Raw genomic sequence first — 20596 nt, forward strand, 5'->3', positions numbered from 1 at the left:
CTGGACATTTGGTGTGGATGGAAGAATAGAGAATGGACAGGTTGAGGGAACGAGGTCGGAGGAAATGAGGTAGCCTGCGGTTGAGATGGGAGGATTGTGTGAAGAGGGATATAAGTAAGGTTGGGTTGGTTGGAGGGTGGAGAGAGTTGGCTGAGGACAGAGGGGAGTGGAGGAGTATCGCGGTAAAGACAGGGCAGTAGCTTGGTGCCATTGGTCCTCACCCCTTATAAAGGGAAGAGGATGAGAACAACAAATAAAGCACATTGCAGGTGTTATCAAGTTATATTCACAATTTCACCCCTCACTGACCGAGAGAATGAGTTCCTGCATCTTTTTGATTCCAAAAAGACGCAAAACGAACCACAGCTTGAGTGAACTGAACTTCCGTCCAAGGGAAATCTGCCAGTGCTGGGTGGGGGAGACACATGATACAATTTACAATTGTCCCTACTCATATAATCTATACAATGGTTATTATAGAAAGAGTTTTCACACAACTGCAGTTGTCCAATTTTGAATGTTGGTTGAAAAGATAGTACGGTAGTTGTGTTTTGCAGTACTTTGGAAGTTCTAGCCCAAAAGATTGCTTTTGACTCTTTATCTGCTTGTTGTCATAACTGGAAACTCACCCGATAATCTGTGATAATATCTGCAAAGAAACAACGGCTTTTAAAATCATGGAGGCAATTATAAAGTCATTGGGACACAGTTCTGTCATGTCCTTTTTAATTGTGTTACGCTATTTCACTGGCTTATTGTCTTGCATAAACATGTCAAAACTGGATTGCAGCAAAGACTTATGACGGTCATTCAGATAATACATACACACAAAGCAGAATTTTGACTTTCTCACAATGGTTAGAGCGTCTGCCTGCCTGCCTCCTTGCCTGTCTCTTTGCCTCCCTCCCTTTTTGTTTCTGCATCCCTCCCTGTCTGTCTGTCTGTCTGTCTGTCTTCCTGCCTCCTTGCCTGTGTTACGGATTCGTCACTTCCGCTGGGGTGGTTTTCACCCACTGGACATGTTTCTGATATGTATTATTATTAGTTTCACAAGGTTTATTATTCAAGAACGGTTATCAAAAGTTAAAAAGGATAACTGTAAGTGAAACAGGAAACCGAAGGAGAAGACAATGAGGTGAAGAGGAATAAGCGGCACGAGCAAAGTCGGAGAAGACGCATGACGTCAGCGCTCCGGAACGAGCAAGGTTTCTCGACAGCCGCGAGGGGATTTTGAGTTCCTGGAAGGGACATCCAGCGATAAGAATATTCGCTGGAGTGGAGAAATCTGCGTAGACAGATTTGGGGTGCTGAGATTCCGACGAATCCTCGTCTCGTTGCATCGGCTCAAGCCAGAGCCGTCGGCCATCTTGCACCCCGTGCGTCGGACACCTGTGAAAGTTTGCTTCGTGTCATCTTCACCCCAACATCCTACCATCTGCCGGGGATGGGTGTGTGCGACCGCTTCGTCTCCAATTACGTTGCGGTTTGCTGAGGGAGCGGTGAAGGTGCGCCTCTGGAGGGCGCCGTTGTACAGTTTGGCGGGAAGAGCACCCTTGCCCACTGTGCACGCTTCGGAGATCGACTGGAGAGCGAGATTCTGGCTTTGACCGGATTTCGTTCCATCGACCGCTGGAGCGAATCCCATTTGCTTTGGGTAAAGTCATAGAGACATTGAGGAGTGTCGTTGCACTCGCTGACCGTGCCGTGAGTGACCTGACTGTATATAAGAGATATATAGAGTGCACTCTTAATGGCCATTTGCTGTACCGTATTACCTGTGTGTGATTTATAATACAAGTTTGTTCATTTGTAATCATTGGTGTGGTTTCACTATTGATTTTCAACACAGGGTAATATATTTTTCTGCTGGGGTTCCTCTCGGGGTTCGGAGGTTACTGAGACCAGGAGATTATAGAGGACTCCGTAACAACTGTCTCTTTGCCTCCCTCCCTTTCTGTTTCTGCCTCCCTCCCTGTCTGTCTTCCTGCCTCCTTGCCTGTCTCTTTGCGTCCCTCCCTTTCTGTTTCTGCCTCCTTCCCTGTCTGTCTGTCTGTCTTCCTGCCTCCTTGCCTGTCTCTTTGCCTCCCTCCCTTTCTGTTTCTGCCTCCCTCCCTGTCTGTCTGTCTGTCTGTCTGTCTTCCTGCCTCCTTGCCTGTCTCTTTGCCTCCCTCCCTTTCTGTTTCTGCCTCCCTCCCTGTCTGTCTGCCTCCTTCACTGGCTGTTTGCTTCCCTCCATTTCTGTGTCTGTCTGCCTCCCTCTCTATCTGTCTCCCTCTGTCTGTCTGTCTGTTTGTTTCTCCCTCTCTCTCCCAGTTTTTCTCTCATTCTCTTTTTTTCAGCATCTAAGGCTCATAGATGTCCTTTTCAAAGAGAAGGCGAGCTATTGCCGGCACCTTGTCCAAATTCCTGCCCTAACTACTGCTGGGAAGGCAAAGGTGAACCACCCAGTATAACTCTTGCTCAGGAAGCTGCTTCAGTGACACGTTCTACCGTGGCATTTTTCGTAGCGAACTTTTGAAACTAGCTCCTGCTGTTTGATACGAAACTGAAAGGAAGAAGCTCGGGGTGTGCTCATTTACCAAGCTGCTAGCTGGCGCTTGCCAAGCCAGCCGTTCCTTAACGGTTTTGAATGGAGTGCTTGGTCGAATGCTCAAACGACTTGGCGATCTCTCCACAAGAAACTTGGTAAATGAACACACACCCAATGTTCTTGAGACCCGCCCATATATCGACTGTAATATATATACCCCAAAGAGGAATGTCCCTTCCTGCCCCTCCCGGAGTCTGCGGGTGTACCAGTGTACTAAAAGCCAGATGGCCAACAGTTGCCAGGCAAGTCTAGGCAACCCAGGGCAGCCCAACTCCTGGGCTGCCCCAGAAATAGCACACTGGTTTCTTCTGCATGGACCACTGCTGCCTTTGTCAGGAAATTACTGAGTATGAAATCCCTGACATATTCATTTATTGACCTGGGTCTGCTGAATCCAACAATACCAAGTTTGTCCATCTGAGGTAAATAAAATCAAAGACACAGCATCATATGCTATCCTCCCCTCAAATTTTTGGGAAACGCTTGAGATTACAATACGACCCATATTCAATGTAATGTTCTCAAAATGGCTTGATTTTTGAGCTTGTCATCACATATAGTCTTACTGTGGGCATGATGAGCATAACTTATAGCCACAAAACAAGTTTCCCATTCCTTTCTGAAATTAAAGAGTTCTGAAATGAGCGATAGCCAGCTCATTTTGAATGGATTAAAACCTTGTTTCCCTTACCAGATTCACTGTGAATATGTTTTAGATAGGGTGGCTCCACCTTAAGGGAATTGACGATGTCTTTTCGGCTTTTAACCCTGCGGAGAGAAGTGTAAAGCACAGAGAGGTGAATTGCAGCATTTTGAGAATATTCGAAACAATGAATTTTAAAATGGCGTCAAGAAGATGGAGTAACTGCCCATAAAGTGCAAATGCTAAAAATATTTTACCACATTGGTGAGCAATCAAAGGTTGCACCCATCCACTTGTGAGCATTGAAGTCAAAAGAGTCAGCAAACTGCAACGACAATACAAGTCTGTTCTGAGTTTCATGAAACAGTGAAAGACAGCTGTCTGAGCATCTGATACACCTGGGTCCCAAACCACTTGACCATGGAATGCAGGTGCCTTATTGGGGAACAAAATGAAACCATGATAGATGGTTTACTCAGCCTCGATGCTTTTCGATCGACGGAGCGATGGCGAGGTATCAGGTGCGGGGAAACAAAACACTCGGCTGTAGTCTTACGCACGCAACCATATAGCTGAAGTGCTTTTGAGATGACTGAAGCTTTCTTGTGCATACATCAAACCTTCCCATCTGCTACCCACAGTGGGCACAGGGATGTTTGGTAAACATGTCAGTCCCCTAAACGTGCTCTGGTTACAGGGATGGTGGAGGGTGCAGTGGCCGCTGACTGTACAATGGTGTTTTCTAAAGTGTGCGCGCTACCTCTCAGCTATTCTGCCAGCCCGGTATTATTGCAAGTGTTGATTTGTATGACTTCATTATAAACTAGATGGTATTCTTCGAATACTTACCCTGCGCAGTCAACTTGGTGCGAGCCAACTCTTCTGTTTTTGAACGGTTTTTAAATTTTCTTTGATCCAATATGGCTGCCAGACGACGTTCGCGATTACATCATAAATTTATATTCTCTAATATAATTGTTGCATTGATCATGCTCAATAAATTTCAAGCTGATCAGACTAAGCATTGGCCATGTCAAATTATACGTCATAATTACGACACCAATGACGTCATCGTTAACAACACCTATTCTCCATGTGGAGTTCTTTACAATGAGCCACGTTTCAATTTTTTCCATGGAGCGGTTTTGGAGATATAGAAGTGTAACGTTTTTTTCAGTTTTTCCAAGATGGCGCCTGTACCACCTGACCTATTACATCATAATTATCATTAAAATATTCTGCAGGACGAGGTGCTTCTATGGTGACAATTTCGTGTACATCAGACCAACAATTGCAGAGAAACAAAATTCATACTGTTTTGGATGAAGTGTTATACTTGTCAAATTATGACGTCATAATGAAGGCACCGATGACATCATCGCTAACACATCTTATTCCCCATGGGGTGTACTTGACAAAGCCATGTTTGATTTTTTTTCCAATAAGCAGTTTCAGAGATATAGAGGTACGAAGTTTTTCCAAAATGGCACCTGTACCACGTGGCCTTTGACATCATAACTATCATTAAATATTCTACAGGAGGAGGTGCTGCTATGGTGAAAATTTTGTCAATCGGACCAAGAATTGCAGAGAAAAAACAATTCATACTGATCGAATCCAGCGTTGTACTTGTCGAATTATGACGTCATAAATAAGGTACCGATGACATCTTAATTAACATATCTTATTCCCCATGGGGAGTTCTTTACAATGAGCCATGTATCAATTTCTGCCATGGAGCGGTTTCAGAGATAGAGGTGCGACATTTTTTGATTTTTCCAAGATGGCACCTGTACCATATGACCTATGACGTCATAATTATCATTAAAATATTCCACAGGAGGAGGCGCTCATATGCTACAGATTTCGTGTCCATCGGACTAACAGTTGCAGAGGAAAATGTATTACGGGCGTAACCCATAAGGGCAAAGCCGTCTAGAACAGTGTTTGTCAGTCTGTATGTATGTATGTATGTCTCCTCAAACGTGTACCAATCAGAGCTGAGGATCTGGTCACATGACAGGGTGATGTGATTATGTCTGATGTCATTACGGTGGTACGGCGGCTGACTCTCCACACACCGCCATTTTGATGTATATGCCATTCATGCCGAATATATTGTTGAACCTGTCATATATCACAATTGCCATGCTCTACCTTTACGTTTTTCATTCAGTGTGAAACACAAACAAACCGATTATTAAAATGACCATCAAATATTGAAAGCATTGGCATTACGTCTCTTCCAACAAAACAGTATGCACCCAACCCTTTTGGGGTATAATCTAGATTACAGTAAATCTTCCCTCAGTTCTGTAAGTAAAACTTACCTCATGGATGTCTGGATTCCTCCAAATTTCTTTGTTTTTCTGCTCGGCTGCAACGTTAATCTTATAAACAGCATTAGCAACTGTTTAAAAAGCTTATCATGTGTGTTTGTAGTTTATAATATTTTACAAGCCCGGCTACGCCACTGTTAGAATTTTGGTCTTGTTTTTTCATACTGATCAGATCAAGCGTTGCACTCGTCAAATTATGACGTCATCATGAAGGCACCGATGGAGTCATCATCATATCTTATTCCACATGGTAAGTACTTGAAAATGAGCCTGGTTTCAACTTTTTCCATTGAGCGGTTTGGGAGACATAGAGGTGTAACGTTTTTCCAATATGGCGTCCATACCACATGACCTATGACGTCATAATTATGAATTAAAAAATTATGGAGGCACTTCAATGGTAAAATTTCGTGTCAATCGGACCAACGGTTGCCGAGAAAATGAATTTTTAAAATGCAGACGTACGCACATATGAATGACAGTAAACTCTTGTTTTACACGGGATTATGCTCCTGGAACACCATGTGAACCAAATCCACTGTATAACAAGGAAAAAAAGATAGAAAAATTTAATAATTCTGCTGTACGGAGTTAAAGGACTAGCCCATATTTACAAGATTTATGTATATGAGCAACTGACATGAGTGGTCATGTTACGTGGAAGATTGCGTATGATTGGGCCATCTTGGACCATTGCTAGTCGGTCATCTTGGATCTGATCTCGAAAACAAAATAACGTGTGTGCGAGGCATAATTCCTTATCTGATGCCAAGTCGTTATCTAACAAGATCGGTAAATGCATGTACAAGAAATGGTTGAGCATGTGTTCAAGATTGGGTTTATATAACTATTTTGGCCACCAGTTGGCCATCTCTGATCGAATCACGAAACAAAATGATGTGCATATACTGTATATACATACCATCATGGATTTAGTCTTTGTGCTGTAGCGGCTACCGCTGGGTTTTCACAATCGCCTTGCACCTATCAAGGACGCGGAGCGATCACCATGCCGGGCTCGTCCAGGACGCCCTGGCAGGCCCGCGCTCAACTTGCCAGGCCTCGGTCGGGACGCCCGGGCAGGCTCACCCTCAACTTGCCAGGCCGCAGCCAGGACACTGGGCCACGCCCCCTCTCGCCTTTCCTGGGCAAACGCTCCGGGATAATATGTATATATATTGCTGCCCGATAAACGGGCTTTTCAGAGTGCCTGAGTGTTTGGTTTGATTAAAGCAACTCGGATGAATTCCAGCTTTTTGTCGCGTCCATTCTTCCGATCGACGTGGGAGCCCCAGCTCCTTCATTGGTGACCTACCGACATGGACACGGCAGTCGCCCTTAAACTGCCTACCTTCTGGGAGGCTCACGCGGCGGTTTGGTTCGCACAGGCGGATTCCCTGTTCGCCCTGCGAGGCATCACGGCCGACGACACCCGCTTCCACCATGTGGTAGCAGCGCTCGGTTCGGCCACCGCGGCCCGCGCCCTGAGCCTCCTTGAGAGCCCGCCAGCCGCTGACAAATACGGCGCGATTAAGAAGCTTCTCCTCGATGCTTTCGCCCTCCCATCGGCGGAACGCGCACGGCGCCTGCTCGACCTGCCCGAGCTCGGCGACACGCGCCCTTCCGAGCAAATGGACTACATGCTTTCACTGCTCGGCGAGCACTCTCCGGCATTCCTGTTCCGGGAGCTGTTCCTCCGTCAGCTGCCTAACCCGGTACGCCTCGCCCTGGCAAGCACGGCGATCACAGATCCCCAGGCCCTTGCCAGAGAAGCCGACAAGATCTCCGCCGCAGGACAGCGCATCGCAGCGGCGACATGGGACCCACCGCCGTCCGACGCAACACCCATGGCGCCCGAGCACCCGGCACGGTCGACGACCGAACTGCCGACGCAATTGGCGGCCGCTACACCGAGCCGACCACCTCCAGCACGACGACCGGGGCCTCCACCTGACCAAGCGTGGTGTTACTATCATGCCAGGTTCGGACAGAAGGCCCGGACATGCCGACCCCCATGCACCTTCGGCAGGCCGGGAAACGGCCGGGCCGGCGTTCATTACCAGCCATGAGCGCCGGCCACACGGGCAACTTACTGTTCATCACGGATAAAGCGTCCGGACGGCGCTTCCTGTGCTACACCGGCGCCCAACTGAGCGTCATACCCGCCTCTGACCAGGACAGGCAATCCGCGGTTTGCGGCCCCTCCTTGGTTGCGGCCAACGGATCGACCATCCGCACCTTCGGCCCGCGCAACATCACCCTCTGCTTCGGCGGCCAACGCTTTGCTTGGACGTTTGTAACCGCAAACGTGCCCATGGCTCTGCTAGGCGCCGACTTCCTCTGCGCACACGGATGCTGGTGGATGTCCAACGGCGTCGTTTAATCAACGCCGAAACCTTCAGCTCCCTGGTATGCACATTGAGCAGCTCCACGCCGACCGAGCTGGCATGCGCCGTCCCGGCGGCGAACGAGTTTGCTTGCCTGCTCACTGAGTTCCCGGCCCTTACGCGGCCGACGTTTTCGGCCGTCGCAGTACGGCATGGGATCGAGCACCACATACCAACCACGGGCCCGCCGGTCTACGCCAGGGCCCGCCGCCTCGACCCAGCCAAGCTCGCCGTGGCGAAGGCCGAATTCGACGCGTTGGAGCACCTCGGCATCGTGCGGCGCTCCGATAGCGCGTGGGCCTCGCCACTGCACATCGTGCCAAAGCCGGGGGGTGGATGGCGCCCGTGTGGCGACTACCGCCGTCTCAATGACGCTACCACCCCCAACAGGTACCCGATCCCGCATATCCAAGACTTCTCCGCCCGTCTGGCGGGACGGGTCATTTTTTCGAAAATTGATCTCATACGGGGATATCACCAGGTACCTGTCAGGGTGGCCGACGTCCCTAAAACGGCAGTCATCACGCCGTTCGGCTTATTCGAATTCTTGCGGATGCCATTTGGTCCCAAGAACGCGGCTCAGGCGTTCCAGCGCTTGATGGACGGCGTGCTGCGTGACCTGCCGTTCCTTTTCGTTTACCTGGACGACATCCTCGTCGCCAGCACGTCCCGGGCCGAGCACCTCCTCCATCTCCGAACACTGTTCGGGCGCCTCAGCGAGCACGGCCTCATCGTCAACCCGGCCAAATGCCACTTCGGCACGACGGCCGTTGATTTTTTTGGGCCACCACATCACCAAGAACGGGGCCGTGCCGCTGCCAACCAAGGTCGAGGCCATCACCACGTTCCCGCGTCCCCGCACCATAAAGGCCCTGCAGGAATTCCTGGGAATGGTGAATTTTTATCACCGCTTCGTGCCCCGCGCTGCTCAACTCATGCGGCCCCTCTACGAAGCCCTCCGGGGCAAGCCGGCCAAGCACGACATCGCCTGGTCCGCAGCAATGGATGCGGCCTTCCAAAGCTCAAAGCGGGCCCTCGCCGACGCAACACTGCTCGCTCACCCGGTGCTCAACGCTCCCATCGCCCTCACCACGGATGCCTCCGACTACGCGGTGGGCGCCGTACATGAGCAATGGGTGAACGGGGTTTGGCAGCCACTCGCTTTTTTCAGCCGGCAGCTCCGGCCGAACGAGCTCAAATACAGCACGTTTGACCGGGAGCTCCTCGGTCTACACCTGGCCGTCCGCCATTTCCGCCACCTCCTGGAGGGCCGACCTTTCACGGCATTCGTCGACCACAAGCCGTTGGTTTACGCCATGGCCAAGGTCACGGAGCCGTGGTCGGCCCGCCAACAGCGCCACCTCTCCGCCGTGTCGGAGTTTACCACGGACATCTGGCACGTCGCCGGCAAAAACAACGCCGTGGCCGACTGTCTTTCCCGGGCCAGCGCGAACGCGGTCCACCTGGGCATGGACTTTGCGCTTATGGCGGCGGACCAAACCACCGACACCACGGTGCAAGCCCTCCGGGCGGCGGCCACGGGCCTCCGCCTGGCCGACATCCCCTTCGCGGACACTGTCCTGCTCTGCGACGTCTCCCAAGGCCAGCCTCGCCCCATCGTGCCCGTCACCTGGCAACGCCGCATCTTCGCCTCCCTCCACGGCCTTTCCCACCCGGGCCGGAAAGCTTCCCAGAAGCTGGTGTCGGCGCGATTCATCTGGCACGGCCTTCGTCGGGACGTCCGCGATTGGACCAGCACCTGCACGGCCTGCCAACGGGCCAAGGTCCACCGACACACCCAGGCCCCGCTGGCACCTTTCACCGTGCCCGAACGACGTTTCGACCATGTCAACGTGGATCTGGTGGGCCCCCTCCCCCCGTCACGGGGGTTCACACACCTGCTCACCATGGTGGACAGGACCACCAGGTGGCCGGAGGCCGTTCCCCTCGTCTCCACCACCACCGCCGACGTGGCGCAGGCTTTCATCGCCACCTGGGTTGCCCGCTTCGGCGCACCGGCGGACATCTCGTCAGACCGCGGACCACAGTTCACCTCCGAGCTGTGGGACGCGGTCGCCCGCAACCTGGGGGTCAAGCTCCACCGTACTACGGCCTACCACCCCCAAGCAAACGGGTTGTGCGAGCGATTCCACCGCTCCATGAAGGCCGTGCTCATGGCCGGCCTTCAAGACGGCGGTTGGGCCGACCGGCTGCCGTGGGTCCTTTTGGGCCTCCGCACGGCCCCCAAGGAGGACCTCCAGGCATCCACCGCCGAGCTTGTCTATGGCCAGGCGCTACGCGTCCCGGGCGAATTCGTGCCCGACGCTACCAGTCCCTGGTCCGCAGCTCACCAGTGCTCGGACCTCCAGGAGGCCGCCCGACGGTTTGCCCCCGTGCCAACATCCCACCACGGTGACCCCCAGTCCTACGTCCCCCCAGCACTTCGCACAGCGGAGTATGTTTTTGTGCGTCACGACGCACATCGGGGGCCACTCCGGCCACCGTACGACGGGCCCTTCCGGGTGCTGCGACGGGACGACAAGTCGTTCGTCATCGACATCGGCGGCAGGTCGGACCGGATTGCGGTGGACCGCCTCAAGCCGGCGCACGTGGACGTCGACCACCCACCACGGGTGGCCCTTCCGCCGTGGCGAGGCCGCCCCCCGTCCACAGTGCCCCCCACTCGACCACCCACCACCACACCGGACCCCCTCCCACGACCCCCCAGGGGTCGCTTCGGCCGGGTCATCAGGACCCCCCTCAAATTGACCCTGCCGGTGCAAGTCGATTCTGGGGGGACGTGTGTAGCGGCTACCGCTGGGTTTTCACAATCGCCTTGCACCTATCAAGGACGCGGAGCGATCACCATGCCGGGCTCGTCCAGGACGCCCGGGCAGGCTCGCCCTCAACTTGCCAGGCCGCAGCCAGGACGCTGGGCCACGCCCCCTCTCGCCTTTCCTGGGCAAACGCTCCGGGATAATATGTATATATATTGCTGCCCGATAAACGGGCTTTTCAGAGTGCCTGAGTGTTTGGTTTGATTAAAGCAACTCGGATGAATTCCAGCTTTTTGTCGCGTCCATTCTTCCGATCGACGTGGGAGCCCCAGCTCCTTCAGTGCCAAATTTGAACAAAATTTGTCCATACATGTCTAAAATATGGCTGCGGATGAACGGACGCACAGATGGATGAGACCCAATCCATAAGCCAAGACTAAGGACGAAGTCCAACGGGGAGACTAATAAGACCAAGAAGACTAATAAAAGACTAATAACTTATAAAAAAACAAGGCTAATAAAAGCAGGACCTATACACAAAATAACATGTCAATTCAAAACCGCGCAATCCAAACCCGCATAAAACGAGGGTTTACTGTACAAGAATGTGATGTACTGCAGTAAATGAAGTTAGGGAAGTTTAAGGTATAGTCAGGTTCACTATGTTTTTTCGTTCAAAATCATGGTAGATTAGCAAACCTATACATTTTTGGAAACGTTATTACATGGAAAATCTGAAAATCAATGTTTACATTTGCAATTCCGACCAATTCGATTCGACCAATCGCTTCGATCGACCATTCGGTCGATTCGATTCATCGAATTCGATTCGATCGACCATTCGACCAATTCGATTTGCCAATCAATTTGACCGACCTTTGCTTGTGTGGAACGGACTGTGAAAACGATGCGGACTATATTGTCGGATACGACACACAGGACAGTGATGACGAACTCTAAATGGCATATTCTGTAATCGTGTATGTTTGATGCCATTGACTGCCTGTGTATATTTTGTCATTGACTGCCTGTGTAGATGTGAAGTTATACTGACTGCGTGTGTATATATGATTTTGCTGACTGCCTGTGTATGTTTGGTGATATGAATTATTGTGACATATTTTTATGTTATTAACTGCCTGTACAAAATGATAACATGTATTTGATTATGCAACTTATCGCGAATATAAAGACAGTATTTTGCAATTCAAAACCTTTGATTCGTGTCTTACCATTCCCCATAGCACTAATTTGATACTTTCATTGGATTCCTTGTCCCTGAAAATATAGGTTTAGTATATTTTTAAAAGTTTTTAGGGTAATTAGAGGCAGAAATAGAACAAAATATGTATTTTACAGTGGCCATTTTGAAAATCCAAAATGGCCGCCATACAGGTATCTCTCCAAATGCAAACATTGATTTTTAGTTTCCTTATGCTATAACCTTTCCAAAAATGTATAGGTTTGCTAATCTCCCATTATTTTGAACGAAATATAATTTATTGACATAGTGAACCTGACTAGTAGGTTTTCCCTTTTTTTTTTTTCTTTTTTTTTTTGTATACAAGATCGAGGCTCGTGAAAGAGCTAACATTAATCACACAAAAAGACAAACCGACACACAAAACACAAAAAACAAGGGGAGCGGCAGACAAGATGGGGAGAGAGGGGGAAGGACACAAAAGAGAGGGGGAAGAGTGGGAAGGACACAAACAACATTTGAGAGCAGGGACATCGGGAGGACTTGGGGGGAGGTGGGAGAGGAATAAAACATATGAACACTGCAAGGACTCTGGGGTGAATTACCGGGGGTAGAAAAGATCAAGGTTTTCGATGGGGGAAGATAAGAGATGGTGGTGAACAGCTGTTTTAAAGACCTGGAGGGAGGAGTGGGATTGAAGGGAGTGGGGGAGTTTGTTCCAGAGGCGGGAGAAAAGGGGAATGAAAGAGTGAAGGTGAGCAGAAAGTCTTGATTTTGGCAGTTTAACCATGAGAGGGTTGCAGGCAGATCTTGTGCAACCTGAAGGAATATTGGGGGGACAGAGCACAGAGAGAGCTGGGGGAGCAAGGCTGGAGAGGAGTCGGTAGAAGACAGAAAGACCACCAACCTGCCTGCGGTGAGTGAGTGAAAGGCCCTCGGTGTTGACTACATCGCAGGAGATTCCAATGATTCTGAAAGCTTTGGCCTCAACAGCGTGAAGCCGAGCAAGGTGTGAGGCAGGAGCACCAGCCCAGAGGGGGGGAACAGTATTCCATTGAGCTGCGGATGAAAGCCTTGTATGTGGTGAGGAGCTCAGGTGTGCCAAGGAAGGACTTCGCACGACGGAGGATGCCCAGTCGGCGACTGGCTTTGGAGGCCAGCTTGGAAATGTGGTTTTCCCAAGAAAGATCATGGCAGATAGTGAGACCCAAAAGCTTGAGCGACAGAACTTCTTGGAGAGGATTGTTGAGAAAGTAGATGGGAGGGTTGTCCAGTCGGTCCTTTCGGAGAGACATTGTAAGAGTGTGAGATTTGTCAGGATTGAAAGACATGTTCCACTTGTTTGACCAGTCTGTGATTTTGTCCAGGTCTGCAGAGAGTGAGGAGGCTGCAGACTGCCGATCTGAGGGATGAGGAATGGAGCGACAGAGAGTAGAGTCGTCAGCAAAGAGATAGAGAGGATTTTCAAGAGAGTCAGAGAGATCATTGATGAAGACCAGAAAAAGCACAGGGCCCAGAACACTACCTTGGGGAACTCCAGCCTGAACAGGAAGAGGAGATGAGAGAAACCCATTCAGGGCCACACGTTGCCATTCCCATTCCCATTCAGGGCCATTCCCTTTTACAACTTCGCTGAGAACTCAACGTACAGTTTATAAATTGATTTGTTGCAGGTGGGGTGGTCAGGCTGATAAAGTCTTCACTTGCAGTATTTATAGCAATAAGGCTGCACAAGGTAGAGAAGCCAAGAATGTCATTACATTATGGCATTCTATAAATCGTGTTTACATTCCATGAATGGTGCTCCAGTAGTAGTTTGTCTACTTGTCCAATCCTCACCTCCACGCCGTTGAGCAAAGGCCGGAACTCGGGACAAATGAAAGCACTCCCAGCATATGCTGCATCGATGTGCATCCAGATTCCCTCACGCTGGCCTAGTACAGTCCAAAACAAACCAAAGAAGCTTACATCTGGATCATGGTTGAATATTATATAGCACAAACTTTGCTTGTATAAAATGGGATGTTTAACAAAATAATTATGAAAAGAACATCACGTGGAATTGCTGGCATTGTTATGTGCATTAAGTGAACAGGATTAAAGTAGTGAAACATTAAGAGGTTCCATTGTTAACGCATCCAAGGATCTATCTTGTCTGTACCTCTCGGTGAGGATATTGAGGTCACTTACCTTGGCGGTGATATTCATGTCTCCGCATATTTTGAGCTAGAGGTTGATAGACGTCTGAGTCGGGCCTGTGGAGTCCTGGATTCATTAGACCGTGGGGTGTAGAGCTGTCGGTATCTATCCACGAAGACGAAAGTCTGAGTCTTTAATCCCTTGGTGCTTTCAGTCTTGCTCTACGGATATGAGACTTGGACTCTGACCAGGGATTTGAGACAAAGACTTAACTCCTTCGGTATTGGGTCTCTTCGGCAAATCCCTGGCTATCTCTGGTTGGACTTTGTGTGCAACAAGCGTTTGCTGAGAGAGACTCAAGATTTGTTACCTGTATAGTCTGTGAGCGTCAGGTGTGGGCTCAAAATATGTTTTTAAATATTTAAATTTAATTTATTTACATTTTTTAATATTTCAATACATTTTTTAATTTAATTTATTTAAAATTATAATTTAAATTTTTAAATGAAAAGTTTTTAGCTCTTACACGAGCCTCGATCTTGTATATACGAGTATATATAAATAAATAGAAATGGACATATAACTCTTTTCTCCTCACGCTGATCCTGTTCACCAGATTGTTTCTGCGAAGCAGGTTCGTGAGTGGAGGAGCCTAACGGGCCGTCTACGTTGCCTCATGGTTGCAGCAGGTTGACTGGTATCTCAAGGAGATGGGGATGGGCTGAGCATCTGACTGAGGGATGACCAGACAGAGGTCTGTGGAGTACCGGCGGAAAGTGGACGTGGCGACGTGCTGTTCGGGCATGCTCCCATACCTGACCTACCTGATTGTTAACGGAATGACTGCAATTGTGAATACTGCATGAGTGTGGCCTAGTGTGGACTTGTGTAAAACACCATATGAGACTCACAGATGGGACCAAGTTCCAAGATGTTGTCGAAGGCACAGGAGCTTGTGGTTCCCAGAGTAGCACAGAGCTGTCAGACAGGAAAGGGTAAGAGACTTTGGACCAAAATTGATTCTGTTGTGGTTAACATTTAACATTTACTCGCCAAAACGCTCTTTGCTATATTACTCACATGATTCTTGACATTTTGTAAGACAAGCCCCACAGGGTGAAAATGTCTTTCTGTGTTAAAGTAACACTTATCAAGCAGCTTGACATTTGAACACAAATGTTCTACATTGGGGTAGCAGTGGGAGACCTTGCGTTGGAATCCAACCATTGGATGTAACATTTTCATGTATTTTGAACAAACATGATCGATTCTATTCTTAATGCAAACGGTCACTCCTCACACAAATAATACATTTTGGATTTGCCTGTTTGTTATTTCCATCTCAAAAAATAGTTCATCATGATGGGTTGCCAGGTTCAAGTTCCACAAACTATGTTGTTTGTCCATTCTGTGCAAATGTCCTTGTAATGCAGACAAAGGTACATTGAATGGGTAAGAATTTATCTAATCATGGCCTGAGAAAGTCCAGGATAAGAAACTTTACTCGTGTCCAGGTATACTCTACCCATGCTGTTTTCTCCAAATCATGGAGTAGTACTTTTCCAATTTCTGGAAAGCTGTGCTGTTTCTTTAATTATTTGATTAATGGAACCCAACGGCCTTAACCCAATGTCGAATATATTAAAATAACTATTTCATATTTTGTTACTAACATGAGAATTTCTCTTTTTTGTGAAGTTTTGTTTTGATTGATTGGAACCGTTGATGAATTTAGAACATGCACGTTTATTATAATTTTTTCAAAGAAACGTTTTATATTTGTTTTGCTTGTGAGGTAAGAATGAGTGAAATGGGAATTGGGCTGATTATATTTTTCTTCTCCTCCCCTTTCCTTTATAAGGCACCAAACTTCTGCCTTGCCTTGACCACAATACTCCTCCGGGAACCCTGTCCTCAGCCATCCTCTCTCTCCACTCTCCAACAACCCCCATGGCAAGAGCATGTTCTGACAAGGTTGGTCTTTGGAGACAAGAGTGTGCCACCCACTGGAACGCAGAACTGTAAAGTGCATCAGACATGAGCTTCAGATGAAAGGGAGATGGATGAGAGACAGATGAAGTGGATCAATAAAAGAGAGGTTCATCGACCCAGAGAGGTGTGTGTGTGTGCATGCACATAAAGAGGGTGGTTGAGAGAGAAGCTGAGACCGTAAGAAAGAGGAGGGAGCACAGTAGGGAGAGACACTGTTTTTATGGGATTGTCGCGTTTTTTTTAACCCAAATGTCCCACGGCAAGTTTCATACTTTCCCGGGATGCTATTTGTCACATTGAATTCAGCATTGTGAACAATCCAATTAGTAATTGGTATCCACAACCATTCTTGACCATGTTGTGGAGCGTCGGGCGAGGCCTTCACTTTTCACCTTTATTCGCTTTTAAATGTGTTTGTTTTCTTCACAACCGCTTTAGCTATTGACACAAAACTTTGAACATCTGAGCGCAAACCCATGAATATATTTTTTTAAAACAAAGTTACATGATGATTGGATGGAAAATGTAGCCGGTGTTCCAAAAATAGTTTTCTGTAGGCCATTTCCACCAAAGTTTGCATACGTGCTGGGGGTATCCAGTGCCAGGTCATGGCCACAAACTTCACGCTGAGGAGGGATGGGGAAGGAGGGAGCGGCGGCTTATTTTGTGCTTTTGTAATTTGCATTTCACCTTTCTTTTACAGTTTACACCATTTATTCATACAAATCTTAGCAATTATAAAAACATACATTCCTACATTTTAAAGGATATTAATATACAAAATAAAATGTACAAAGCATACGGTCCTTCCCACAATAACATTTACATTCACAATGGGGACTACGGCAGCCCGTTTAATCCGTGACCGAGTGTCCCGTATATATATATTTTTTTCCTCAGACTTGGTCACCCTGGATGTTGTTGATGTCACTCAGTTGTGATCGCTTTGCTGTTTCACATCGAGAAATCCTTCCTTCGATACGAGGTTGCTTTTTGGGCCTCATTGCCTGCATTTGTCAGATCGCAGGCTACACTGCCTTTTTCTTTTTTTTGTATACAGGATCGAGGCTCATGAAAGAGCTAACATTTATCACACAAAAAATCAAACAGAAACACAAAACATATAATAAGGGGAGCTATATAATAAGCGGAGTGGTAGACAAGATTGGGAGAGAAGGGGAAGCACACAAACACAACATTTGAGAGCAGGGACATCGGGAGTTCTGTGGGACGGAGAGGGCTTGGGGGGATGAGGTGTGGGAATGGGGGGAGGGGAGGGGGGTGGGAGAAGTATAAAACACAAGGACACTGCAAGGACTTCCAGGAAAGAAGTTGGTATTTCAAAAAAGTGGATCTGGGGTGAAATTAACAGGGGAAGAAAAGATCAAGGTTTTGGATGGGGGAAGATAAGAGATGGTGGTGAACAGCTGTTTTAAAGACCTGGAGGGTGGAGTGGGATTGAAGAGAGTGAGGGAGTTTGTTCCAGAGGCGGGAAAAAAGAGGAGTGAAGGTGAGCAGAGAGTCTTGATTTTGGCAGTTTTAACCATAAGAGGGTTGCAGGCAGATCTTGTGTGTCCTGTCGGAATATTTGGGGGACAGAGCCCAGAGAGAGCTGGGGGTGCAAGGCCGGAGAGGAGTCGGTAGAAGACAGAAAGACCACCAACCTGCCTGCGGTGAGAGAGTGAAAGGCCCTTGGAGTTAGCTTCATCGTGGGAGATTCCAATGATTCTGAAAGCTTTGGTTTCAACAGCGTGAAGCTGAGCTAGGTGTGAGGTGGGAGCACCGGTCAATTGGCGTCATTCCTGCAAGTGTGGTCTTTCCGAGATGTTGATAGTGCTCGTGATTTCCGCAACAAGGGGGGAATATGTTACTGTAGGCCTGACAGCTGGACGGTTCCTCTGGCTGCGGCTGTTGACGTAAATCTAACCTGGTAAGTTTTGCTTACAGACGCTCAACAAAGCACTGGTTCCAGTACCGTTGTGCTGAACAGGTATTGTTTCATCCTGTGGTTCACAATCACCTTTGATGTAATTTCTTGCAAATACCTTTATAGTAGGGTCAATATACGAAAAAAAACTCACCTAACCCCCAAAAAATTGATACAAAAGGTTTTTCAATGGATTCTGGTACCATTAGACATGCTAAATAACCTACTAAAAATCGAGTAACATCTGACTTCCGGAAAGGGGTCATTTTCAAGATGGCGTCCAAGATGGCCACCGGGAGCTTAAAATGGCCATATCTCAATTATTATTCAACCTAGAAAGGTGGTTTTGGTGTCTAACCCCAGGTTTTAGGGCCCAAAGAATCCAATTGAATCAATAAAATTACCATCAGTTAATTATTTATTGACAAGTCCAAGATGGCATCCCAAGGTGACATCCTGATCCACTAAAATGGCTCTGTCGAATAGTAGTCAACCTAGAGATATATTTTCAGTGTGTATACCTAGGTTTAAGGCACCCAGGAAATCATCAAAATTACTTAAATAAGCACAAAGTAATCAGGTAATCCAGTAAGCCAGGTTTACCAGCCCATTAGGCATTTGTTGTCTTATACAGTTAGTCGCTATTCATCATCATCCTCCGACTCCTCTGGAAGAAACTTGTTATGTGGATTGTCACATTCTTCTTTAGCATGCCCAATGGTACCAGAATCCATTGAAAAACCTTTTGTATCAATTTTTTGGGGGTTCAACCATATATTGACCCCTCTATACTTTTCGGTATCCACGAGACTCCAGAAATTTGTGACAGATTGCCTTAAGTTTCAACTGAATGTCATTTTGAAGGCTGATAATATGGATTTTGTTTATGCATACATGAACCAAATAATATACTTATTCCTTTTGAGATGAAAATAAATTGTTTGTCAGATTTTTCAGTCCCCCCCCCCCCCCCCCCTCCCCAATATAAAATAGTCTGTCCCTTGCCATAACCTCTCAAGCTTTGTACAAACCTTTGTCTGTAATGATCACTGAATACTGTGGACTGGAGTCACAGGTGGCAGTGGTGTAGACACATTACACTCTTATCTCCAATCTGAAACACACACTTTGTTCATTAGCTGGTGAGTCGGAGGATGACGATGAATAGCGACTGACTGTATAAGACAACAAATGCCTAATGGGCTGGTAAAGCTGGCTTACTGGATTACCTGATTACTTTGTGCTTATTTAAGTAATTTTGATGATTTCCTGGGTGCCTTAAACCTAGGTATACACACTGAAAAAATCTCTCTAGGTTGACTACTATTTGACAGAGCCATTTTAGTGGATCAGGATGTCACCTTGGGATGCCATCTTGGACTTGTCAATAAATAATTAACTGATGGTAATTTTATTGATTCAATTGGATTCAATTGGATTCCTTGGGCCCTAAAACCTAGGGTTAGACACCAAAACCACCTTTCTAGGTTGAATAATAATTGAGATATGGCCATTTTAAGCTCCCGGTGGCCATCTTGGACGCCATCTTGAAAATGACCCCTTTCCGGAAGTCAGATGTTACTAGATTTTTAGTATGTTATTTAGCATGCCCAATGGTACCAGAATCCATTGGAAAACCTTTTGTATCAATTTTGGGGGGGTTCAACCATATATTGACCCCTCTTACGACTCACAATATCAAGTCGATAAAAACTGCTTCATTTAAAATTAGTTGTGACTGCCTCCACTGCTTACGACATCGTCAATCGATCAACCATTGCTTCTTTGTAAGTCGGTTACTCCCACTCCTGTTCGGTCCACCATCAAGCCATCATCACGTGCTTCATGCATCTTCTCCATGCACCCACATACTATGACTGTTGCCATAGTTTCAGAATTCATAATTTTTGTTCGCATATCATAGATAAATGCCACCATTGGTATTTCATAGCTTTTCTTCAAATGTAAAAACAGTAGAGAAAAAGATGGACCCATTGCCAATATTTTATGCCTCCCCTTTTTGGGGGGACGGGGAGGTTACCGACCGGTACTTTCAAATCCACCTGTCTGTGGAACTTGTCAATCATGTTGGGCCAAGTGCAATAAGTCTGTGCTACCCATAAGTTGATGTAGCCGACTTCCATTGTATTAACTGGGATGTTCCTTAATAGTGAACTTAATGTAATATAGACCACTGGACCGAGGCCTAGCGATCACTTTTTCTTTTTCTTTTTTTACTTCATTAAAACACCCAAAAAGTGGAAGAAATTTAAAGTCACAGTTGTGATTGATACAAATGATTTTGAGAGGGATTGGGGCAAGATGGCTAAGTGAAGCCGACTGCCTTGAAGTGTTGCTGCACATAGCTCCAGGACCACGCAGTGGTCCTGGCCTCGGGCCTTCTTGTAGTCGTCACTGATTCTATAGAGAAATTGTGCCCTATGCAGTGACATAGTGGTTTAGTTGTTGTTGATGTTGTATAGCCCTGGCCAGTTCTCTCGAACAAGCCCGCAGCACGGCGACAGCCAATGGATCTCGCAGGAGCGATCTGGAGACCCCCCACACCCAGGACGGTGTATCCCCGCCTTCGAGAGAGAGAGA

The 20596-nt window shown here is 47.6% G+C and overlaps 1 protein-coding gene across 6 annotated transcripts in view; it reads right to left on the reverse strand.

The window, feature by feature from the left end:
* LOC137432822 (aromatic-L-amino-acid decarboxylase) overlaps nt 1-20596 on the reverse strand; it is a 63141-nt gene that overhangs the window by 12866 nt on the left and 29679 nt on the right. For 3 of the 6 annotated variants that reach the window (XM_078783651.1, XM_078783653.1, XM_068125056.2), the window contains 6 exons: nt 14988-15054; nt 13777-13871; nt 3491-3558; nt 3282-3358; nt 630-649; nt 310-408 (listed from right to left, as the gene is read on the reverse strand). In XM_078783651.1, the coding sequence (XP_078639777.1) occupies nt 310-408; nt 630-649; nt 3282-3358; nt 3491-3558; nt 13777-13871; nt 14988-15054 (426 nt within the window). Of the gene's footprint in view, nt 1-309; nt 409-629; nt 650-3281; nt 3359-3490; nt 3559-13725; nt 13872-14987; nt 15055-20596 lie in introns of all 6 variants that reach the window. The other 3 variants (XM_078783652.1, XM_078783649.1, XM_078783650.1) reach the window with 1 other exon arrangement.

Source organism: Myxine glutinosa, chromosome 8 (assembly GCF_964187855.1).
Source record: "Myxine glutinosa chromosome 8, kmMyxGlut1.1, whole genome shotgun sequence".
Taxonomy (NCBI): Eukaryota; Metazoa; Chordata; class Myxini; order Myxiniformes; family Myxinidae; genus Myxine; species Myxine glutinosa.